Source organism: Anser anser (genome assembly GCF_964211835.1).
Source record: "Anser anser genome assembly, chromosome: 29".
Taxonomy (NCBI): Eukaryota; Metazoa; Chordata; class Aves; order Anseriformes; family Anatidae; genus Anser; species Anser anser.
Window position 1 is genome coordinate 1,174,123 of NC_139750.1, and position 24,104 is coordinate 1,198,226.

Here is a 24,104-nt window from a genome sequence, read left to right on the forward strand (position 1 = left end):
ATGTGCAACAGCACCTTCCCCACAGAGTTCCTCCTCCTGCCATTCACAGATACACGTGAACTACAGCTCCTGCACTTCGGGCTCTTCCTGGACATCTACCTGGCTGCCCTCCTGGGCAACAGCCTCATCCTTACAGCCGTAGCCTGCGACCACCGCCTCCACACCCCCATGTACTTCTTCCTCCTCAACCTCGCCCTTCTCGACCTGGGTTCCATCTCCACCACTGTCCCCAAAGCCATGGCCAATTCCCTGTGGGACACCACAGCCATTTCCTTCATTGGCTGTGTTACTCAGGTCTTTATGTTTGTCACGTTTGTCACAGCAGAGTTTTACCTTCTCACCATCATGGCCTATGACCGCTATGTTGCCATCTGCAAACCCCTGCACTACGGGACAATAATGACCAGCAGAACTTGTGTCAACATGGCAGCAGCTGTCTGGGGCAGTACTTTTCTCTATGCTGTGCTGCACACTGCCAATACCTTTTCCCTCCCCCTCTGCCAAGGCAATGCCCTGGACCAGTTCTTCTGTGAAATTCCCCAGATCCTCAAGCTCTCCTGCTCTGATGCCTACCTCAGAGAAGTTGCATTCCTGGTCTTCTGCTTTTGTTCAGGTACTGTATGTTTTGCTTTTCTGTTGCTGTCCTATGTGCAGATCTTCAGGGCAGTGCTGAGGATGCCCTCACAGCAGGGACAAAACAAAGCCTTTTCCACATGCCTCCCTCACCTGGCCGTTGTCTCCCTGTTCATCAGCAATATCATGTTTGCCTATCTGAAGCCCCTCTCCATGTCCTCCTCATCCCTTGACCTTTTGCTGGCAGTTCTCTACTCAGTGGTGCCTCCAGCAGTGAACCCCCTCATCTACAGCATGAGGAACAAGGAGCTCAAGGATGCTGTTAGTAAACTGCTTTGGGGGATGTTTTTCAGTACTCGTAAAGTCTTTTTCACTCTCCAGAAGTGAAAATTGTGCATCCCATTCCAATACATTTTTTGCTTCTTTGTTTGTTTTTATCAGTATTAATAAAATTGTTTTTTCCTCATTGTCATTTTGACTGCTTTTGCTTCTTGCATTCCCACATAAATCTTTGGATTCCTCCCACTGCAATGAATGAGTGAAACTGCTCCGTCTCATATAAATGCTTTATACATGTACAAGTAACTGTAAGTCAGTGAAGACTCTCGCAACACCTTTGTAATAAACAGGACAACTTGTGTGCACTGCCTGAAGGCTGGAATTTCCTACCCAAGCCAGTGCCAAGAATAGGCCCAAAGAACTGGTCTATACAAGAGTCTGTCCCTGTTTTGGTTCAGAAGGGAATGGCTCATTGTTGCACTGTGACCTGTCAGAGACCAAGGGCTAGATTTAACACTCACCCATAGGTGTCTGCTGACAGCAAAGACAGCAAATGGTCACTGCATTACATAGCCAGGGCTGTTCCCACATGTGACCCGTAGATGATGTCCTTCAGGAGAGGAATCTGGAGCTACCTGCAGAGCCCAGGGTACTTCCAGGGATAGCAGAGCCTGGCTTGGGCAATGACCGCAGCCCCTCTGAAAGTGAGCGACCTCTCACTGTGGGCTCAGCCACAGGGAAAGAACTAAAGCCAGGTATTCGCAGGGAACCTGTGACTCTGCAGTCTCGGAGAAGAAAGTCTCTGAGCCCAGCCCTGAGCTCTACAACATCGAAACACTCTCTAATATGAAGAGCCACACCACTGCCCCTCTGTTGTTGCCTGTCCCTTCTGAAGAGCTTATAGCCATCCTTTGCAGCACTCCAGGAAAGATCATACACAGAGAAAATGAGGAGGTGATTGGTGACAGCCAACATGTCTTCACTAAGGGCATATCATGCCTGACAAATCTGGTGGTCTTCTACGATAAGGTTACAGCATTGGTAGATAGGGGAAGAACAACTGACCTAATCTACCTGAACTTGTACAATGAATTTGACAATGGCCCCCATGATATTCTCATCTCTAAATTGGAGAGACATGGATTTGACGGGCGGACCACTCACCGGGTAAGGAATTGGCTGGATGATCATACTCAAAGGGTTGCAGTCACTGTATCAACATCAAACTGGAGATCAGTAAAGAGTGGTATTCCTCAGGGGTAAGTATTGGGACCAGCACTGTTTACCATCTTTGTTGGTTACATGGACAGTGGGATCGAGTGCGCCCTCGTCAGGTTTGCCGATGACACCAAGCTGTGCGGTGCAGTTGACACGATGGGGAGAAGGGAAGCCATCCAGAAGTACCTTGACAGGCTTGAGACATGGGCCTGTGCAAACCTCATGGAGTTCAACCAGGCAAAGTTCAAGGTCCCGCATGTGGTGTGGGGCAATCCCAAGGACAAATACAGGCTGGGCAGAGAATGGATTGAAAGCAGGCCTGAGGAGAAGAAGGTGGGGGTGCTGGTGGATGCAAATCTCACCATGAGCCGGCAGTGTGTGCTTGCAGCCCAGAAAGCCAACCGTATCCTGGGCTACATCAAAAGAAGCATGGCCAGCAGGGCAGGGGAGGAGATCCTCCCCCTCTACTCTGCTCTCATGAGACCCCACCCAGAGTGCTTTGTTCAGCTCTGGGGCCCCCAGCAAAAGAAGGAAGTGGAAATATTAGAATGAGTCCAGAGGAGGGCCACAAAGATGATCACAGGGCTCAAGGACCTCTCCTATGAAGACAGGCTGAGAGAGCTGTGGTTGTTCAGTTTGCAGAAGAGAAGGCTCTGGGGAGACCTTCTAGCAGCCTTTCAGTACCTAAAGGGGGACTACAGAAAAGCTGGGGAGAGACTCTTTGTCAGGGAGTGTAGTAACAGGACAAGGAGTAATGTCTTTAACCTAAAAGAGAGTATGGTTAGATTAGGTATAAGGAAGAAATTTACTCTGAGGATGCTGGGACATTGGAACATGTTGTGTAGAGAAGCTGTGGATGCCCCATTCCAGGAGGTGTTCAAGGCTAGGTTGTGTGTGGTTTTCTTACACTAGGGCCCTAAAGCAGGATGCAGGTGGGGTCTCACACATATGGAGAAGAGGAGGAGAATCACTTCCCTAGACCTGCCACCTATGGTATTATGATGCAGTCCAGGATACGATTGGCTTTCTGGGCTGCAAGTGAACATTGCCAGCTCATATCCAGGTTTCCGTCTACTAATATCCCCAAGTGCTTCTCTGCAGGTCTGCTCTCAAACCAGTCATCACCCAATCTGCACTGATGCTGGGGAGTGTCCTGACCCAGGAGCAGGACCTTGTGCTTGGCCTTGTTGAACTGCAGGAGGTTCACATGAGCCCACTCCTCAAGACTGTCTAGGTTCCTCTGCATGGCGTCCCTTCCCTTTTCTGTATCAACTGCACTTCTGGCTATCTCAAATCCCCTCCCTGTCTTCCATGAACCTTAGCATGCTTTCCAGGAGGTTCTGCTCCAACATCTTCCCAGGCATAGAGGTGAGTCTGACCAGTCTGTAGGTCGCTGGGTTGTCATTTTTAGCCATTTAAAAGATAGGTGTTATATTTTCAGACTTCCTGGGACAGCACCTGACCCCAACAACTTTTCCAAAATTATGGATAGTGGCTTAGGAACTTCATCTGCCCGTTCCCTCAGAACCCTGGCATGCACCTGATCGGGTCTCACGGAGTTTGCACCCTCAGGTTCCTCAGGTAGTTTCAAACCTGTTCTCTCTCTACAGTGAGTGGACTTCATCTCCCCCGTCCCTGCCTTGACATTTTGTGACTTGGGAGGTGTGGAATGGGCTGGTGAGAAAGTCCAAAATGGTGTTGAGTACCTCAGCCTTTTCCATGTCAGTTTTAGTCAGGTCCCCTGTGATGCTTTTTACGGAGGATACAATTTCTTTGCTGCCTTATTTATCTGCAGAAACCCTTCTTGTTATTCTTTGCATCCCTAGCTAAGTTTCCCTCCAGCTGTGCCTTGGCTTTCCTGATCCCATCCCTAAACTCCTGGGCCATATCCCTATAAACTTTCCAATTTGTTTGTCCCTACCTCCACTGCCTTTGCTTTTCCTTTCTATGCTTTAGTTTGATTATGACATCCTGACTCAGACAATGGTCTCCTGCCTCCCTTGACTCATTTCTTCACTGCCCCAGGAGACACTGGCAGTGCATTCAGGATAGTGTTTTTTTCCAGAGATGCTAGTAGGGAGGTCAGGTCTTGGGCAGCATTCAAAGCATTTGTGACAGGTTCAGAGATGATTGGATGAAGCCTCAAGAGAAGTGGTGTAAAACTAAAGAATAACACATTAGTACGATTATCTACAGGAAAAGACAAACTGTGAGATCTGTGCATAGAAGAGGAAGAAAGTTCTTGGTGATGGTACAAGGTTCCTTGTGGTCAATTTCTCGGTGCTTCCCGGAACTCGTAGTTCCTCATACTGCAGATGAGGGAGTTCAATGTCAGAGACATCACCGCATACAGAACTGCCAGCACCCAATCTGATGATGGGAAGCAGATGGAGAGGACCTTCAGGGAGGAAAAAATGAGGTGCTGGATGCATAGGGAAAATGCTCTGCTTTGATGCCAGGGCTCTGCACTGAAAAAAAAAAAAATCCTTTTTAAATGAATAGAAGAAACACAGAAGGCCACCTGTCGTGTGACAATAGGCACAGTTACAGAAGGACTCTGAGTGAGTCTGACTGTGTTCGTGTCCCTGCAGAAGTAGAATGAATGCAAGCACTTGTGTACAACCATGGTTAACAATGACAGAATGCTCCAAAGCACATAATTTGTCTGTGATCAATTGGAGATTTCTTGTGAAGAAAGACAGACAGTTTATTCTTTCTTAATTACCACAAGTAGGCTCAATTCCTTCAGTGCTCCTTTGATCTCCTGGTTCCTCGTGCTGTAGATGAGAGGGCTCACTACTGGAGGCACCACCAAGTACAAAACTGTCACCACAATGTTCAGGGATGGGGAAGAGGTGGAAGGGGGCTTCAAGTACACATGATATACACATGATAGTGCTGAGAAATAGGGAGACCACAGCCAGGTGAGGGAGGCATGTGGAAAAGGCTTTGTGCCGGCCCTGCTCTGAGGGAATCCTCAGCACAGCTCTGAAGATCTGCACATAGGACAGCACAAGGAAAACAAAACATATAAAGAGTAAACACGCTGAAAACCCAACAACGCCAATTTCTCTGAGGTAGGCATCAGAGCAGGAGAGCTTGAGGATCTGGGGAATTTCACAGAAGAACTGGTCCAGGGAATTGCCTTGGCAGAGGGGGAGGGAAAAGGTATTGGTAGTGTGCAGCACAGCATAGAGAAAAGTACTGCCCCAGGCAGCTGCTGCCATTTTGACACAAGTTCTGCCACCTATGAGGGTCCCATAGTGCAGGGGTTTGCAGATGGCAACGTAGCGGTCATAGGCCATGACAATGAGAAGTAGATACTCTCCTCCAAGTAAAAAAGCTAACAGAAAGACCTGTGCAGCACATCCCAAGTAGGAGTTGGTCCTGGTGTCCCACAGAGAGTTGACCATGGGCTTGGGGAGAGTGGTGGAGATGGAGCCCAGGTCGAGGAGGGCGAGGTTGAGGAGGAAGACGTACATGGGGGTGTGGAGGCGGTGGTCGCAGGCTACGGCTGTGAGGATGAGGCCGTTGTCCAGGAGGGCAGCCAGGTAGATGGCCAGGAAGAGCCCGAAGTGCAGGAGCTGCAGCTCGCGTGTGTCTGCAAATGACAGGAGGAGGAATTCTGTGGGGAAGCTGCTGTTGGACATTTTCTCTCTGTGGGCCCTGACAACTGTCCCAAGAGAAAAAGATGGTGAAGAGTTAGAACAGATTTCTCTGCACAAAACCAAAGCTATTTCTCATAGACTCTCCCCCACAACACGCCTATCCTCTGTCCTATTTGGCAGGACCTTGCTGCAGTTCTCTGCTGGGAGCTCTGCTTTCTGCTGTCTGAGTATGCCATGAGGGGCAGGACCTCTGCCCATAGACTCCCGAGGAGTAGGTCATGCTCTAATTCTGTGGTATCTGGGAGCAGGGGGGATGCAGGGGCCAGGTCAGATATTCAGGATCTCTCAGGTAAAATCCCTCTGAACACTGAAGAGCTTGTCAGTATCTGCACCCAGAAGTGCTGGGACACCACAGCCCCATGGCCACATGGCTGGGGTAGAAGCCACAAGGTTAGTGCCTGACTCTGCAGCTGAAACTGCTGACTGCCCTGCCGGAAGCTCCACAGGTTAGAAAGGCCCTTTGGCACCTTGTTCCCCTGCAGACACCTCCTCTGCAGGATGCTGAGCACCAGTGCCTGATCCTCAGCTGAACTACTCCCCACCACTCCAAGGAGCTGACATACCCAAGAGCCCCAGCATAAGAGAAAGACTGAAACAGGTGGAGGGAAAAGGACAAGCAGGATGACCGAGAGAGAGGAGAGACAGATGAGCAAGCAGAAAGGGGTCACCCTGCCCAGCCATGCCTGTTGCCTGCCAGGCAGCACCATGGCAGAGCAGCAGCTGTCAGCCCTTTGGTGGGCAGTGGGACAAGGCACATAACAGGAAAGGAAGATCTGCCTTCTTCTGGGGCTCTGGCTACCCAGGAGGCAGCTCCTGCCCAGGAACTCTGGATCATTCCAGCCTGTCTGTCCTGAAGTCTGTATCCATCCATTGAAGTACCCCATAACTGCATGTCCTGTCCCACCATGCCTTGGCAGTGACTCCATGGATGTCAGAAATCACAGGCTGCAGCTTGTTCTGGTCTGTGCACCTGGCTGAGGGCGTTGGTACATCTTTGAAATGTTACACCTCAGACCATGCCTAAAACTTAATGCTCTCTTCAATGACAATGAGAAACAGAACTGGGATGGACAGTGGGAAGAAAATTCTTCTGTCCTCATCTGCCAGGCCAGGGAAGAAATCACCCTGGGAAGAAATAGGTTTGCTTTCAGTCTATCTCTGCAGCCCCTGAGGGCCATTGGTGGAGGTTATGCAGCTCTCCAAGGACCCCAAGGTAATGCTGAGCGGCACACTCTGAAAATGGTTGGTCTGTTCCTTGACAGATACATCAAGGGATAAGTAAAGAATGGAGGAGAGAAAAAAATAGGTGTTTGAGAGCATAGGCACATGAGTGGACTGCCCTACATCTACTAAATTAGGAGGCTCCTTCAATTCTTTTGATGGTATAGGGGCCTTACAGAGACGTCTTGATAGATCTGAACGCTGGTCAGTTGCCTACCATATAAAAATTAACAAGAACTAATGCCAGATTCTGCACCTGGAACAGTATATTTCTGGATGTACGTATAGACTGGAGGACATGTGGATGGAGCATAACCCTGCAGAAAGGGATCTGGGGGTTGTGGTTCATGGTATGTTCAGGAAGAGTCAACAATGTTCCCTGCAGTGATCAGGAGATGGTGGAACTGATCCTGTGGGAGGACAGCGTAGCTCAGAAAAAGCAAGCTCACAACTCTGGTCTTCAGGAGAACAGTCTTTGGCCTCTTCAATATCTCCTTGGAAGAACACTATGGGATAAGGCCCTGGAAAGAAGAGCAGTCCCAGAAAGCTTGTTAATATTCCAGGGTCACCTCCTCCAACATCAAGAGCAGTCCATCCCAAGAAAGACAAAGTCAGGCAAAAATGGCAAGAGACCTGCATGGATGAACCAGGAGATTCTGGCCAAACTCCAACACAGAAAAGAAGCATAGAGATGGTTGAAACAAGAACAGATAACCTGGGAGGATTACAGAGGCCTTGTCTGAGCATGTAAGGAAGAATATCAGAGAGCTGAAGCCCAACTGTAATGGAATTTGGCCAAGGATGTCTAAGGCAGTAAGAAGGGCTTCTAGAAGTACATAGGTGGCAAAAGGAAGGTTCGGGAATATGTGGACTCACTGCTGAATGAGGACCAAGATCTGTTGACACAGGACAGGGAAAAGGCTGAAGTGCTGACTTCCTTCTTCACCTCAATCAGTACTGGCAAGTCTGGCCTTTGGGAATCCCAGGTCACAGAGAATGGGGGTAAAGTCTGGGGCAAGGAAGATGTACACTTGGTGGGAGTGGGTCAGGGCAGGGCATACTTGACCAAATGGGATACACAGGTCTATGGGACCTGATGGGATTCACCCATGAGAGCAGAGGGAGCTGGCTGATGTCCTTGCACAGCCACTCTTGGTCATCTTGGATCAATCCTGGTGAGTAGCAGAATGTGCCTCCTAGCTCCAAGAAGCATTACTTGCAAAGGCAAATGCCATATTTCCTATCATTCCTCACACCATCAATAAAAGAAAAATACATTTTTTCAGTGTTGTTTAAATAACTCAATAAATGATTTTTTTTTACTTATTTCTCAGCTCAGCCTCAACTTTGCCTTCCAGACAAAGCCTTTTGTAGCATCTTCTGTCTTCCAAGACTTGGTCACATATTAAAGGAAAGATGAAAACAGAACAAACACTCTTCAAGACAGCTGTTGCACAGGGGTTCTCCAGGGCAGCTGTGTTTTAATGCAGAGGGTAACTCGCTTTGAGAGGGTTTAGGAACAGTCATGGAGTGTGTCTGCACAGCATGAAGGCTTTCTGTTTCTCATACTGCCCCCACGCCATGTAGTTTGGAGTTGTGCAGGACATTGTGATGGGGCACAGCCAGGAGAGCTAACCCAAAGTGTTCAAATTGACGTTCCTCACCATCCAGCACCCCCTGCAGCCTACCACATGAATACCAAAGGCACACCAAATACATGTCCTGTGAAGAGTGGCTGAGAGAGTTGGGATTAGCCTGAAGAAAAGAAGACTCCAGGAGACATTATTGTGGTCTTCCAATACATAAATGGGGCCTACACACGTGTGTAGTGACTAGACTAGACTAGACTAGACTAGACCAGAATAGTTCGGTTGGAAGAGACATTCAAAGATCATCTAGTCCAACTGCCTGACTTCTTCAGGGCTAAACAAAAGTTACAGCATATTAATGAGGGCAATGTCCAAATGCTTCTTGAACACTGACACTGGCCTGGAACAAGAACCAGGTCTCAAGGAAGCCTGTTCCAGTGTTTGATCACCCTCAGAATACAGAAAATTTTCCCTGCTGTCCAGTCTGAACATCCCCCGGTGCATCTATGTGCCATTCCTACACGTTTGGTTATCAGTTAACAGGGAGAAGAGATCATCACCTCCCTCTCTACTTCCACCCTCATGAAGTTGCTGAGAGCAATGAGGTCTCCCCTCAGCCTTCTTTTCTCCAGACTAGGCAACCCAAGTGTCCTCAACCTCTCCTCATAGGACATCACCTTTTACAAGTATTCCCTCTTTTCCCTTGGTTTCCCAACTGACATGGTTCTTGGTCAGATAACCTTGCTGGAAGAAATGTTTTCCCTCTCTCCCATGCTCCCACCAGGCAGTGTGACTGACCAGGTCTGGCTCCCTCACTGTCTCCTTTAGCACTTGTTGGTCAGGTTTGTGTCCCTGGATGTGTTGTGCTTTATCCCCAGGAGGTAGCCAAGCACCACACAGCCACTCTCTCCCTCCCCATTCAAGAACAGGGGGTGAGACATAGGATAAAGATGTGGAGAGACTGTATCAGGGAGTGTAGTGATAGGACAAGGGGAAGTGCTTTTAAGCTAGAAGAGAGCAGATTTAGATCAGATCTAAAGAAGAAATTCTTCACGCAGTGGGTGGCAAGACCCTGGAACAGGTTGCCCAGAGAAGTGGTGGATGCCTCATCCCTGGTAGTGTCCAAGGTCAGGTCGGATGGGACCTTGAGCAAACTGTTCTAGAGGGAGATGACTCTGCCCATTTCACAGGGACTGGAACTAGACCTTAAGGTCCCTTCCAACCCCAAACATTCTATGGTTCCATGAGCTTGCTGGGTTGTGTAGTCTGTGTAGACAGAGGGATATCATTTGCTGTGAAAAAAAAATTCCTTCTCCTGAATATTAACAAGTGCTTGAAAGAAATAGAATACAAATTGGGGGGGTCCTAAATAATAACAGGAGAGGAAAAAAAGACTCCCATAAGGGACTCCTATTTTGATTCAGGAGAAAAGATAGCACTGGAAATAGGTGTCTCTCTCTAGCTGACAGAAGGAAGAACAGTGATTGAATCAGTTTGATTCAAAGCCGATTCCCCTGGAGGCTCAGGGACTTGCCGAGAGCTCCCTGTGCTGCTGAGCTGGGCCGGGCTCCTGGGCCCAAGGGGAGCTCCTGGCAAGCGGGCAGCGCTGCAGAGAGACAGCTCTGCCCACGAGCAGCTCCTCTGCACAGCGCAGCAGGGCTGGGGACACTGCCTGCAGGGGACAAGGGCGGCTGAGAGAAGGGAGGGAGATGTTAAAGGCAGTGTGGAGGGGGGCTGCTGAGAGCTCACTGCGGGAGAAATCTTCCCAGCCCTGAACAGGGTAAGTCTCTGGCTGCAGGGCAGCGCAGCTGTTGTTCCTGGTGCCATCTCCAGATTTGCTGGCAAATCCACCAGCCTATGGGATCTTTCAGGAGGACACTTAAGAGTTCCTAAGATAAGAGAAGAACAATAAGTTCCAGAGCAAGGATTACCTGCCAAAGCTGTCAGAGGGACATGGGATGATGGTTTCTTTCTGTGGGGCTGGCTGCAGGCTGTGCAGCTGGGGTGCAGGCAGGGGTGTCCAGGGCTGTGGTGCAGAGCAGGGTCCCTGCTGTGCCCCAGGGGCTGTGTGCCGGGACAGGGCCTCTGCCGCCTGCCAGGCTCAGCACTCAGCCTGTCCGGGGAGCTGGCCAGGGCACTGTGGGGAGAAGCTGTGGGTGGAAGGAGTCCCCTCAGAAGGGCAGAGCAGAACAGGGTCCTGCTGGTGCCCAGAGGCTGCTGCCTGGGGTAGGGTGGCTACAGCTCCACAGCATCCCCAGGGAATCTTTGGGGGAGATTCTTGAAATGGAAGAGAAAGGCCTGCACTACTAGTAGGGAAGGCACTCTCTGGGGTCTCTACTTTCAATTTCCTTCCCTGAAGGACTCTCAAAACAGGTCAGAGCTGCTGTATATCTGCTGAACATGAGGAGATGTCCCTGGGTAATTATCTGGGACAGGAGATGTCTGCAGAACAAAGCTGAGCACACATCAGGTGGGATAGGTTCTGTGAGCAATGGCAGGGAGGAGATGTGGGGATAGGGAAGCAGCTGCCAGCAGGGACAGCTCCAGGCAGCAGAGACCTGGGCAGGGAGGGAGAGGGAGCTGCTGCCTGAAATGCCAAGGGAGGGGAGATTCAGGCACTCCCTGCCAGGCCTGCAATGGAAGCACCTTCTCTGCAGCAACCCCCTGCTCTCCTCTGCCACCCAGCACAGCCTCTGCCCTCAGGGGCTTTAGGGTATGAGCCACCTCCTCCTCAGCTGGACCTCCAGAAGAGGAGAGGAGCCTGTGTCCTGCAGTGTGATACACAACGAGGAGGCTAAGAGTCCCTGCCCTGCAGTGTCACTTCTCTAGGCAGCATGCAGGCTTGGTAGGGTGAAGGCTTCATTGCATGCCCATCTGATTTTCTCTCTGTCAGGTGGTTGGAGCATTGTGGTATTCTTTCATATGTCTCCACGTGTGTGTGCTTCTCCTACTTCTTTGTCTAGGGTGCAGATGGGTGTAATCTTCTGTTCTGAACTGGACTGCTGGTGAACAATGTGCCCAAACTGCATTCTATGTTGTCAGGCACAGTGTCATTCACTTGGGAGGGTTGTTGAAAGAGCTGACTCATTTCTCGTTCCACACAACGAATAGTAATATCTCTGAAGGAGTACTGGGTTTTGCTCAGAGAAGTCTACCTAACGTCTCACTTTTTTCTTCTCCTAGAGCAGGTCTGCATGACCCGAGGCAGCAAATGTCCAACAGCAGCTCCCCCAACGAGTTCCTCCTCCTGCCATTTGCAGACACGCGCGAGCTGCAGCTCCTGCACTTCGGGCTCTTCCTGGCCATCTACCTGGCTGCCCTCCTGGGCAATGGCCTCATCCTCACAGCCATAGCCTGCGACCACCGCCTCCACACCCCCATGTACTTCTTCCTCCTCAACCTCGCCCTCCTCGACCTGGGCACTATTACCACCACTGTCCCCAAAGCCATGGCCAATTCGCTCTGGGACACCAGGGCCATTTCCTTCTTTGGTTGTGCTACCCAGGTCTTTATGTTTGTCACATTTGTCACAGCAGAGTTTTCTCTTCTGTTGTGGTTTAACCCGGCTGGCAGCTAAACACCACACAGCCGTTCGCTCACCCTCCCCCCTCCCTCTCTGGGATGGGGGAGAGAAACGGGAAAGTGAAGCCTGTGAGTTGAGATAAAGACAGTTTATTAAGACAGGAAAATAATAATAACAATAATAATAATAATAGTGATAATGGTAATAGTATTAACAATAATAATGTGTAAGAAAACAAGTGATGCACAATGCAATTGCTCACCACCCGCTGACCGATGCCCAGCCTATCCCCGAGCAGCCGGCCCCCCCACCCCGGCCAGCCACCCCTATATATTGTTTAGCATGACGTCAGATGGTATGGAATACCCCTTTGGCCAGTTTGGGTCAGCTGTCCTGGGTCTGTCCCCTCCCAGCTCCTGCTGCACCCCCAGCCTGCTCGCTGGCAGGACAGAGCAAGAAGCCGAAAAGTCCTTGGCCTGGTGTAAACACTGCTCTGCAACAATTAAAACATCAGCATGTTATCAGCGCTCTTCTCATCCTAATCCAAAACATAGCACCCTACCAGCTACTATGAGCTACTTAACTCTGTCCTAACTGGAACCAGGACAGATATCCACCCCTTATTCCATACCATTTATGTCATGCTCAGGTTACACTCTGTCCAATACATTCTAATTAATCACCATTTTCATCTATGATATATAGCAATCATGGTAGTGATGACATACAGTATTATATAATAATTAACATACTACAATTCAACTCATGGGCTATTCTCACCCAGTATCAAATCCCCTTGAGGTACACACCGGACCTCCCCATTCTTTTGCATTACCCACCAAGTGCATCCAGGTCCCTGAGCAAAAGCAATTCCACGAATGGGTTTGCCTTTTCCTGAGGCAGGAGTAGCCCAGACTGTTTTACCCAGCATGTTTCTTACGTGCACTACAGGAACTTTATCCCCTTCTACAGTGCGTAACAGGTTTGATTGGGCAGGTCCAGCTCGGTTGGCAGATCCCCTGGTATTGACTAACCAGGTGGCCTTTGCCAAATGTGTATCCCAATTTTTGAATGTCCCAGCACCCATTGCTTTCAGTGTAGTCTTCAACAGTCCATTGTATCGTTCAACTTTTCCAGAGGCTGGTGCATGATAGGGGATGTGATACACCCACTCAATACCATGTTCTTTGGCCCAAGTGTCTATAAGGTTGTTTCGGAAATGAGTCCCGTTGTCTGACTCAATTCTCTCTGGGGTGCCATGTCGCCATAAGACTTGCTTTTCAAGGCCCAGGATAGTGTTCCGGGCGGTGGCATGGGGCACAGGATATGTTTCCAGCCATCCGGTGGTTGCTTCCACCATTGTAAGTACGTGGCGCTTGCCGTTGCGGGTTTGAGGGAGTGTGATGTAATCAATCTGCCAGGCCTCTCCATATTTATATTTCAGCCATCGTCCTCCATACCAAAGAGGTTTTGACCGTTTGGCTTGCTTGATTGCAGCACATGTTTCACAGTCATGAATAACCTGTGCTATAGTGTCCATGGTCAGGTCCACCCCTCGATCACGAGCCCATCTGTAGGTTGCATCTCTACCTTGATGGCCTGAGGTGTCATGGGCCCATCGGGCTATAAATAATTCACCTTTATGTTGCCAGTCCAGGTCCACCTGAGCCACTTCAATCTTAGCAGCCTGATCCACCTGCTGGTTGTTTTGGTGTTCTTCAGTAGCCCGATTCTTGGGCACATGAGCATCTACATGGCGTACCTTTACAACCAGGTTCTCTACCCGGGCAGCAATATCTTGCCACAATGCCGCAGCCCAGATGGGCTTGCCCCTGCGCTGCCAGTTGTTCTGCTTCCATTGCTGTAACCACCCCCACAGGGCATTTGCTACCATCCATGAATCAGTATAGAGATAGAGAACTGGCCACTTTTCTCGTTCAGCAATATCTAAAGCCAGCTGAATGGCTTTTACTTCTGCAAACTGACTCGATTCACCTTCTCCCTCAGCAGCTTCTGCAACTCGTCGTGTAGGACTCCATACAGCAGCTTTCCATCTCCGATGCTTTCCCACAATACGACAGGACCCGTCAGTGAACAAGGCATATTTCTTCTCATTTTCCGGTAGCTTGTTGTACAGGGGGGCTTCTTCAGCACGAACCACCTCCTCCTCTGGTGATATCCCAAAGTATTTGCCTTCTGGCCAGTCCATAATCACCTCCAAGATTCCTGGGCGACTGGGGTTTCCTATTCGAGCCCGCTGAGTAATCAGTGCAACCCACTTGCTCCATGTAGCATCAGTTGCATGATGCGTAGAGGGGACCCTTCCTTTGAACATCCAGCCTAGTACCGGCAGTCGGGGTGCCAGGAGGAGCTGCGCTTCAGTACCGACCACTTCCGAAGCAGATCGAACTCCTTCATATGCTGCCAATATCTCCTTTTCAGTTGGAGTATAGCGGGCTTCAGATCCTCTGTATCCCCGACTCCAAAACCCCAGGGGTCGACCTCGAGTTTCCCCAGGTTCTTTCTGCCAGAGGCTCCAGGTGGGACCATTCTCTCCGGCTGCGGTGTAGAGCACATTCTTTACATCTGGTCCTGTTCGGACTGGCCCGAGGGCTACTGCATGAACTATTTCCTGCTTAATTTGTTCAAAGGCTTGTCGTTGCTCAGGGCCCCATTCAAAAGCATTCTTCTTACGGGTTACTTGGTAGAGCGGGTTTACAATCAGACTGTAATTTGGAATATGCATTCTCCAAAACCCCACGACACCTAGGAAAGTTTGTGTTTCTTTTTTGCTAGTTGGTGGAGACATAGCTGTTATCTTGTTGATCACATCCATTGGGATTTGACGACGTCCATCTTGCCATTTAATTCCTAAAAACTGGATCTCTCGTGCAGGTCCTTTAACTTTATTCTGTTTTATGGCAAAACCGGCCTTCAGAAGGATTTGGACTATTTTCTTCCCTTTCTCGAAAACTTCTTCTGCAGTGTCACCCCACACAATGATGTCATCGATGTACTGCAGGTGTTCAGGAGCTTCCCCCTGCTCCAGCGCAGACTGGATCAGTCCATGGCAAATGGTAGGGCTGTGTTTCCACCCCTGGGGCAGCCGATTCCAAGTATATTGGACTCCCCTCCAAGTGAAAGCAAACTGTGGCCTGCACTGTGCTGCTAGAGGGATGGAGAAAAATGCATTAGCGATATCAATTGTGGCATACCACTTGGCTGCCTTTGATTCCAGTTCATACTGGAGTTCTAGCATGTCCGGCACTGCAGCACTCAGTGGTGGCGTGACTTCGTTCAGGCCACGATAGTCCACTGTTAGTCTCCACTCACCATTAGACTTTCGCACTGGCCATATGGGACTATTAAAAGGTGAATGAGTCTTGCTGATCACTCCTTGGCTCTCCAGTTGACGAATTAGCTTATGGATGGGACTCAGGGAGTCTCGGTTGGTGCGATATTGCCGCCGGTGCACAGTTGTGGTAGCGATCGGCACTTGCTGTTCTTCAACCCTCAGCAACCCCACAACAGAAGGGTCCTCTGAGAGACCAGGCAAGGTAGACAACTGTTTAATGTCCTCTGTCTCCAAAGCAGCTATGCCAAAAGCCCAGCGGAACCCTTTTGGGTCCTTGAAATATCCTCTTCTAAGATAGTCTATGCCAAGGATGCACGGAGCATCTGGGCCAGTCACAATACGGTGCTTTTGCCACTCATTACCGGTTAGACTCACTTCAGCCTCCAATACAGTTAACTGCTGGGATCCCCCCGTCACACCATAAATACAGATGGGCTCTGGCCCTTTATAGCTTGATGGCATTAGAGTACATTGTGCACCGGTGTCTACCAAAGCCTTATACTTCTGTGCGTCTGACGTGCCAGGCCATCGAATCCACACAGTCCAATAAACTCGATTGTCCCTTTCCTCCCCCTGGCTGGAGGCAGGGCCCCTCTAGTCCTGGTCAGAATCTTCATTTCTGTGTTTAAAGGACTGCCTGCTGGAAGTTGGAGCAGCAAACCTTTCAGAGAACTCCTTTTTCCCAATTGTTTTCCTTTGCAATTCACGTACCCGTGCCTCTAGGGTCGCAGTAGATTTTCCATCCCATTTTCTCATGTCCTCTCCATGGTCACGTAGGTAAAACCACAGGGTGGCGCGGTGTGTGTGCCCACCATATTGTCTTCCTTGCATAGATGAACGTTTACCCCTAATAGCTGAGACACTGGTTTGTACAGGTGGGGAGGAAAATAAACTCTCTTTAAGTTGGTGGATCTCTTCAGAAAGTTTCTCCAAGGTATTCTCTTTTAGCTGGTGGACACTAGTTCGTTCAGGTGAAGGGGAAGATAATCTTTCTTCAAGTTGGTGGATCTTTTCAGAAAGTTTCTCCAAAGCATTCTCTTTTAGCTGGTGGACACTGGTTCGTTCAGGTGAAGGGGAAGATAATCTTTCTTCAAGTTGGTGGATCTTTTCAGAAAGTTTCTCTAAAGCATTCTCTTTTAGCTGGTGGACACTGGTTCGTTCAGGTGGAGGGGAAGATAAATTCTCTTTAAGTTGGTGGACCTCTTCAGAGAGTTTCTCCACAGCTGAGACACAGGCCTTTAGGGAAGAGGAGAGATTTCCTTCGTACTGCCGGAGTATTTTAGTCACTTCATTCACTGTGGGATTCTCCTCCGTTTTCCAGGCTAGTATTGCCAATGAGTTGGCATATGATGATGGGGCACTCCGTACAAACTTCCGCCACATGGGTGGTGTACACCGGACTGCATCTGGATCTGCGGATGTTTGTGCGTCGTCTAGGTCCTTATAAATTACTTCCCGTACGGCCAATTCCCTCAGGTACTGAATTCCCTTCTCCATGGTGGTCCATTTGCTTGGTAAACATACAAGTTCTTCCTTGAAGAGATACCTTTCCTTCACAGCTGACAGGAGACGCCTCCAGAGGCTGCGAGATTGTGCTCCATCTCCAATTGCTTTGTCAATGCATGCGTCCCTAGCAAGGGATCCCAGCCGCCTGGCTTCCTTGCCCTCCAATTCCACATAATTGGCTCCCGTGTCCCAGCACCGGAGCAGCCAGGTGACAAGCTGCTCGCCTATACAGCGACCAAAATCTTTTCGCACATCTCGTAGCTCACGCTGGTATAGAGTCCGGGTAATTACTGTTGATTTTTCGACATCCTCATCCTCATCTTCAGTCTTCTGCACCTTTGATGGCCGGTGTAGAGTCCGGGTAGTTACTGTTGATTTTCCGACATCCTCATCCTCATCTTCAGTCTCCTGCACCTTTGATGGCTGGTATGGAGTCCGGGTAGTTACTGTTGATTTTTCGCCATCCTCATCCTCATCTTCAGTCTCCTGCACCTTTGATGGCCCAGCCTCGTCTTCACTACGCCCAGACTTAGCAGAAGACTGTCTGCGTTTTAAACGACCTGAGCCTCTATACCATTTTTTCACCTTGTCTACAGGGGCAACTTGCACTGCTACAGCTCGTTTCTCTGACCCAGCCACAGGGTCTGCCACAGGGGTTGGAATACCCTCTGCGGGGTCAACTTGCACTGCTACAGCTCGTTTCTCTGACCCAGACACAGGGTCTGCCACAGGGCTTGGAATACCCTCTGCGGGGTCAACTTGCACTGCTACAGCTCGTTTCTCTGACCCAGACACAGGGTCTGCCACAGGGCTTGGAATACCCTCTGCGGGGTCAACTTGCACTGCTACAGCTCGTTTCTCTGACCCAGACACAGGGTCTGCCACAGGGGTTGGGATACCCTCTGCGGGGTCAACTTGCACTGCTACAGCTCGTTTCTCTGACCCAGCCACAGGAGTGGGAGCAGCTGCACGAGCTGGGGCAGCTGCAGGAGCTGGGGCAGCTGCAGGAGCTGGAGCGGCTGCAGGGGCTGGAGCTGGAGCGGCTGCAGGAGCTGGAGCGGCTGCAGGAGCTGGAGCGGCTGCAGGAGCCGGAACGGCTGCAGGAGCTGGAGCGGCTGCAGGAGCTGGAGCGGCTGCAGGAGCTGGAGCTGGAGTAGCTGCAGGAGCTGGAACTGGAGCGGCTGCAGGAGCTGGAGCGGCTGCAGGAGCTGGAACTGGAACGGCTGCAGGAGCTGGAGCTGGAGTAGCTGCAGGAGCTGGAACTGGAGCGGCTGCAGGAACTGGAGCGGCTGCAGGAGCTGGAGCTGGAGTAGCTGCAGGAGCTGGAACTGGAGCGGCTGCAGGAGCTGGAGCTGGAGTAGCTGCAGGAGCTGGAACTGGAGCGGCTGCAGGAGCTGCAGCTGGAGCGGCTGCAGGAGCTGGAGCTAGGTTGCTAATAGCATCAATTGCAGCTCGATAGGCACAAGCCAGACCCCAGCACGCTACAGTGATTTGTGTCACTTTGGAACTGCCAGAGTCATGACACCTTTTTTTCAAGCATTCTGCCAGCTTTTTAGGATTTTGCAGTTGTTCAGGGGTGAATGTCCAAAACACTGGAGGTGACCACTGCTCTAGAAACCTGCCCATATCCTCCCACACTCCCTGCCACTCGCAACTATCCCGCCTCAAGACAGATCTCCGGATGAGATTCCTAAGTAGTTGTTTAACCCTCCACAAAATCTGAAGCGCATTCAGGAGACATAACAACAAGAGCAGGCTGGTCTGAGTATCCCAAGGATATTCAACATCTCGGAGAACCACCGTAACTAACTCGGGGGAAAAGAGGGTGGTGGTGAAGGAGAAAGGGAGAGTGAACAGGTAGGGAAACATGTCTTCCCCTGTCCCCTTCACAGATTGGCTCCCTAACGAAAACAGGCAATAGGTGTAATTGCTAATAGTTTCCGAGATATGGGTTCCAAAGTATAGAGTCGACGTCAGTGCTGAGTACAAATACCAGGTTAAAGTCGTGACCAGATATTTCATCATTTCATAAGCCATTGTTACACCGCACAGTACCATAACAATCTTAAACCAGGGCCCGGAAAGGATAAACAGTGCAACAGGGAGCACATACAGAAAGTAACGCACCATAAAACTCAATTTGGAATACAGGTACAGCAGACTGGAGATTAAGGCAATCAACATCGTGACTAGCAACTATTAAGCAGGTCCAATACTTATACCAATTTTAGTTTAACACACTCTGGTCAGATTTGTCGATATCTCAACCCTTCGGGCCCCACGTTGGGCGCCAAAAAGACTGTTGCGGTTTAACCCGGCTGGCAGCTAAACACCACACAGCCGTTCGCTCACCCTCCCCCCTCCCTCTCTGGGATGGGGGAGAGAAACGGGAAAGTGAAGCCTGTGAGTTGAGATAAAGACAGTTTATTAAGACAGGAAAATAATAATAACAATAATAATAATAATAGTGATAATGGTAATAGTATTAACAATAATAATGTGTAAGAAAACAAGTGATGCACAATGCAATTGCTCACCACCCGCTGACCGATGCCCAGCCTATCCCCGAGCAGCCGGCCCCCCCACCCCGGCCAGCCACCCCTATATATTGTTTAGCATGACGTCAGATGGTATGGAATACCCCTTTGGCCAGTTTGGGTCAGCTGTCCTGGGTCTGTCCCCTCCCAGCTCCTGCTGCACCCCCAGCCTGCTCGCTGGCAGGACAGAGCAAGAAGCCGAAAAGTCCTTGGCCTGGTGTAAACACTGCTCTGCAACAATTAAAACATCAGCATGTTATCAGCGCTCTTCTCATCCTAATCCAAAACATAGCACCCTACCAGCTACTATGAGCTACTTAACTCTGTCCTAACTGGAACCAGGACATCTTCTCACCATCATGGCCTATGACCGCTACATTGCCATCTGCAAACCCCTGCACTATGGGATAATAATGACCAGCAGAACTTGTGTCAACATGACAACAGTTACCTGGGCCTGTACTTTTCTCTATGCTGTGCTGCACACTGCCAATACTTTTTCCTTCCCCCTCTGCCAAGGGAATGCCCTGGACCAGTTCTTCTGTGAAATTCCCCAGATCCTCAAGCTCTCCTGCTCAGATGCCTACATCAAAGAGGCTAGGCTTATTGTGGTTAGTGCCTGTTTACTATTTGGGTGTTTTGTCTTCCTTGTGGTGTCCTATGTGCAGATCTTCAGGGCTGTGCTGAGGATCCCCTCAGAGCAGGGCCGGCACAAAGCCTTTTCCACATGCCTCCCTCACCTGGCTGTGGTCTCCCTGTTTATCAGCACTGGCATATTTTCCTACCTGAATCCCCCCTCCATGTCCTCCTCCTCCCTGAATCTTTTGCTGGCAGTTCTGTACTCGGTGGTGACTCCAGCAGTGAACCCTCTTATCTACAGCATGAGGAACCGGGAGTTGAAAGATGCGGTGTGGAAACTGATGAATGGATGTTTTTCAGAAGGCATAATCTGCCCATCTTAGAATCATAGAAACATAGAAACATAGAACTGCGTGGCTTGGAAGGGACCTCAAAGATCATCTAGTTCCAACCCCCCTGCCATGGGCAAGTATGCCACCCACTAGATCAGGTTTGCCAGGGCCCCATCCAGCCAGGCCTTGTAGACCTCCAAGGATGGGGCATACACAAGTTCTCTGGGCAACCTGTTCCAGTGCCTCACCACTCTCTGAGTGAAAAATTTCCTCCTAACCTCTAATCTAAATCTCCCCTCTTTTAGTTTAAAACCATTCCCCCTTGTCCTGTCGTTATCTGACTGAGCAAAAAGTCGTTCTCCATCCTTTTTTATGCCCCCTTTATTTAGTGAGAAGATGCAATCATCACAGACAGCCCCTCGTAACCACCGTTCCCTGCACTGGGCTCTTGCCCCAGCTCAGACAGGTGGTTTGTAGGCAACGAATTCGCCCTAAAGCCTTCTCTTCTGTAGGCTGAACCACCCCAACTCTCTCAGCCTTCCTTCACAGGAGGGGTGCTCCAGCTCCTTGATCATCTTTGTGGCCCTCCTCTGGATCTGTTTTAACAGATCAACATCCTTCGTGTGCTGGGGCCCCAAACCTGGATTCAGTAGTCCAAGCAGGGCCTCACAATAGCAGAGTAAACGGGACCAATCACCTCCTTCAACCTGCTAGCCACTCCTCTTTTGATGCAGCCCGGAATGCAGTTGGCCTTCTGGGCTGCAAGCACGCACTGATGGCTCGTGTTGAACAGTTCATGTCCACCAGAACAAGAACCTTCTCTGCAGGGCTGCTCTCAATGCATTCTTCTCCCAGTCTGTCCTCATGTCTGCAATTGCTGCGAGACAGGTGCAACGCCTTACACTTGGACTTGCTGAACATCTTTAGTTTCTCATGGGCCCACTTCTCAAGCTTGTCCAGGTCCCTTTGGATGGCATCCCTTCCTTCTATTGCATCAACTGCACCACTGAGTTTAGTGTCATCTGCAAACTTGCAGAGGATGCACTCGATCCCCCTGTCTTGTTCTTTTTCTGCATATCACTCATAATGTAACTCATTAAAAGCCCAGGTGCATGTTTGTTTGTTTTTTATTTTGCTTGTGAGTATATTTTTTCTCTTTCAATTATTTGTGAAATTATTGTCCACAAAGATATGTCTTTGTTCATATTCTTTCATTTCAGTATCTACATGTTCCCTGTGACTCCCAGACTTGGTGTAAACAATGAGCCAGGCTCTCTGTATTTAAATAAAAAAAGGACCCTGCAGTGACTTGATCGCCTGAGATCCTTCCTCAGAGACTTGCAGTGGAGCTGCAGGGGCACTTGGCTGTGTGCAGAGGTGGAGGGGAAAAGTGTCCTGGCACAGCAGCACTTCCAGGGAGCCCCAGGGCTTGGTCTGTCCCAAGCTGCTCTCCCTTTCACCTCCCACACTCTCCTACAGAGCCCTTATCTTGCTGTAAGGACTAATTGCTCTTGTCGCTTGCTAACCATGCTGCTGTGGGGCAGTCCAGTGTCCACAGGCAGGGACAGGCCAGGGGCACTTCTCTAACACAGCTGGCTCTGTTCCAGCATCTCCAGAATAAGAGGGGATCTGCTGAGGGCAGTGCCTGAAGGCACAGGTCTTCTCCCAAAGCTACTCTCATGGATGTTGCAAAGTAAAGATAATTTTCTGAAGTACAGATAAAGTGCTAAATCTGGGTGGGAACAGGCAAAGGAGAGCTCTGCCACTCCAGGGAACACAGCAGGTAGAGGGAAAGCAGTCTGCTGAGATTTTATACTTGTGTTAAAATTTCGTAGACTGAATACAGTGAACTACCCCAAAACATCTAATGACATTGGAAATAAGTTGGACTTGATGATCCTTGTGGGTCCGTTCCAGCTCAGACTATTCCATGAGTCTCCGACTCTGAAGAAGGCCGGCTATCCGTGCGCACTGTCCATGCCCAAGGAACCACTTGTGTGGGAGGCAGTCAGTGGCAGTGCCCCCCAGCAGCTGGCTCTGCCTTCCCAGCCTGACCAGCACGGCCCTGCAAAGTGCCCCCACGGCCCCATGCACCACAGCCCCCTCGCTCTGCAGAGCAGCACCACCAGCTCGGGTGCTGTGGCAGCATGGACAGGGGCTGCAGGAATGGCTGCTCAGGCCAGCCCAGACATGGTGGGCTGGGGCAAGGCTGTGTGGGACATGGGGTGTCCCAGGAGCAGACCAGGGTGCTGTGTGTGTGTGCACTGGCGCTGCCTGAGGAGCCCCAGGGCCAGCAGTGTGGTGCTGTGCTGTGTCTCGGAGAGGGGCTGGCCTGGGGGGCTGCAGGCTGTGTGGGGGAGGGGAATGTCCTGCAGATGGCAGCAGCAGAGAAACTGCCACTGCCCTCCACTGCTCCATTTGCTGATTTTGGACCATCCCAGCCTGGAATGCTCTGCTGGGCTGGGCTGCGCTAGGCTGGACAGAGGACAGGGAGGTATGGAGAGCTGGGGAGGGGCTGGGCTGGGCTGCCTTCCTGGAAGAGACAGGGGGGAACCACAGAGCAGTCTGGGCTGGGCCCTTGTTCACTGGATATGGATATGACCAATGCTAGTCATCATGACTTTAACACTAACTCCTTCTCTGCAGAGTTCTCAACATTTTCCTAAAATATATATTCAGTTCTTGATTCAATTTTCCACACAGCAGAGGCCATTTCCTTCAAGATGCCCTGGAATTTTTAAAGACAGCAATGGGAAACTTGAGTCTGGATATGTGGGAGGCCTTCTGAAGCATGAGCTGGTTGGATGCCTGCTGGATGCTTGAGGGAGGGTATTCTCCTGCAGACGGCAGCAGCAGGGACACTGCCACTGACCTCCACTTCTCCATTTGATGCTTTGGGGCCAGCCCAGCCTGGGCTGCACTGCTGGGCTGGGCTGGGGAAAGGAGAGGGAGGAATGGAGAGCTGGGGAGGGGCTGTGCTGGCCTCCTGGCAGAGGCAGGGAGGACCAACAGAGTGGACACTGCCACTGTCTATTTCCACGTGCCTCCTTCACCTGGCCGTGGTCCCCCTGTTTGTGAGCACTGGCTAGTCTGCCTACCTGAAGCTCCCCTCATTCTCCACCCCATCCATGGACCTGCTGGTGGCAGTTCTGTACTCGGTGGTTCCTCCAGCAGTGAATCCCCTCATCTACAGCATGAGGAACCAGGAGCTCAAGGATGCAGTGAGGAAACTCTTTGGATACGTGCTTCAAGCAAGTATTTGCACAGATTCTTCAACATTAATCATGTGCCTATAATCCTATCAGGGCACTGATGTTTTCTGAAATAAACTGTTAGGACAATCTTCTTTAATTTTATTTCTTTCTTAATATTGTCTAAAGCTTGTGAATTTGACTTGATGTTATTCTTGGTGTCCGATATGTAATGTTTTTTTAGTTTTGACCCAATCCTCTAATGTACTTATAGAACTGGGATTCTCGTGCAGATAACGACAATAAAGAAGAGAGTAGAAATTTACTGCTCTCATGTCCCATCTCCTCCCATCTCTTCTGCAGCTAGGGGAGCAGCCCCAACATGCACGAGGAGCTCAGGACCGAGAGCCCAGCTGCCACATGGAGGAGCAGCCCCGGTGGCCCTCAGGGCTGCCCCTCACTGCCCACTGGGCTCTGCCTCTCTGCTGCCTTCGGGTCAGGGCTGCTGCTTCCCTGGAGCCATGGCCATGGCC

General features: G+C 50.3%; 2 protein-coding genes across 2 annotated transcripts; both read left to right on the top strand.

Moving 5' to 3' along the window:
• LOC310887845 (olfactory receptor 14C36-like) lies at positions 1 to 1,087 on the top strand (the record flags this gene model as incomplete). The annotated part of the gene is made up of 1 exon (XM_083814022.1): positions 1 to 1,087. The coding sequence occupies one exon, from the start codon at positions 1 to 3 to the stop codon at positions 958 to 960; it is 960 nt and encodes a 319-aa protein (XP_083670148.1). The 3' UTR covers positions 961 to 1,087.
• A 10,404-nt stretch (positions 1,088 to 11,491) lies between these two features.
• LOC310887892 (olfactory receptor 14A16-like) lies at positions 11,492 to 20,944 on the top strand. The gene is made up of 2 exons (XM_083814069.1): positions 11,492 to 12,100; positions 19,825 to 20,944. Exons 1-2 carry the CDS (start codon positions 11,760 to 11,762, stop codon positions 20,429 to 20,431), a joined length of 948 nt encoding a protein of 315 aa, XP_083670195.1. The 5' UTR covers positions 11,492 to 11,759; the 3' UTR covers positions 20,432 to 20,944.
• Positions 20,945 to 24,104: the final 3,160 nt, after the last annotated feature.

What these genes read in the sequence shown, in the direction of transcription:
- LOC310887892 (XM_083814069.1), top strand. Translation starts at nt 11,760, where the DNA reads ATGTCCAACAGCAGCTCCCCCAACGAGTTCCTCCTCCTGCCATTTGCA. An exon ending in GCAGAGTTTTCTCTTCTGTT is followed by an intron (nt 12,101 to 19,824) that starts GTGGTTTAACCC and finishes ACATCTTCTCAC; the next exon opens with CATCATGGCCTATGACCGCT.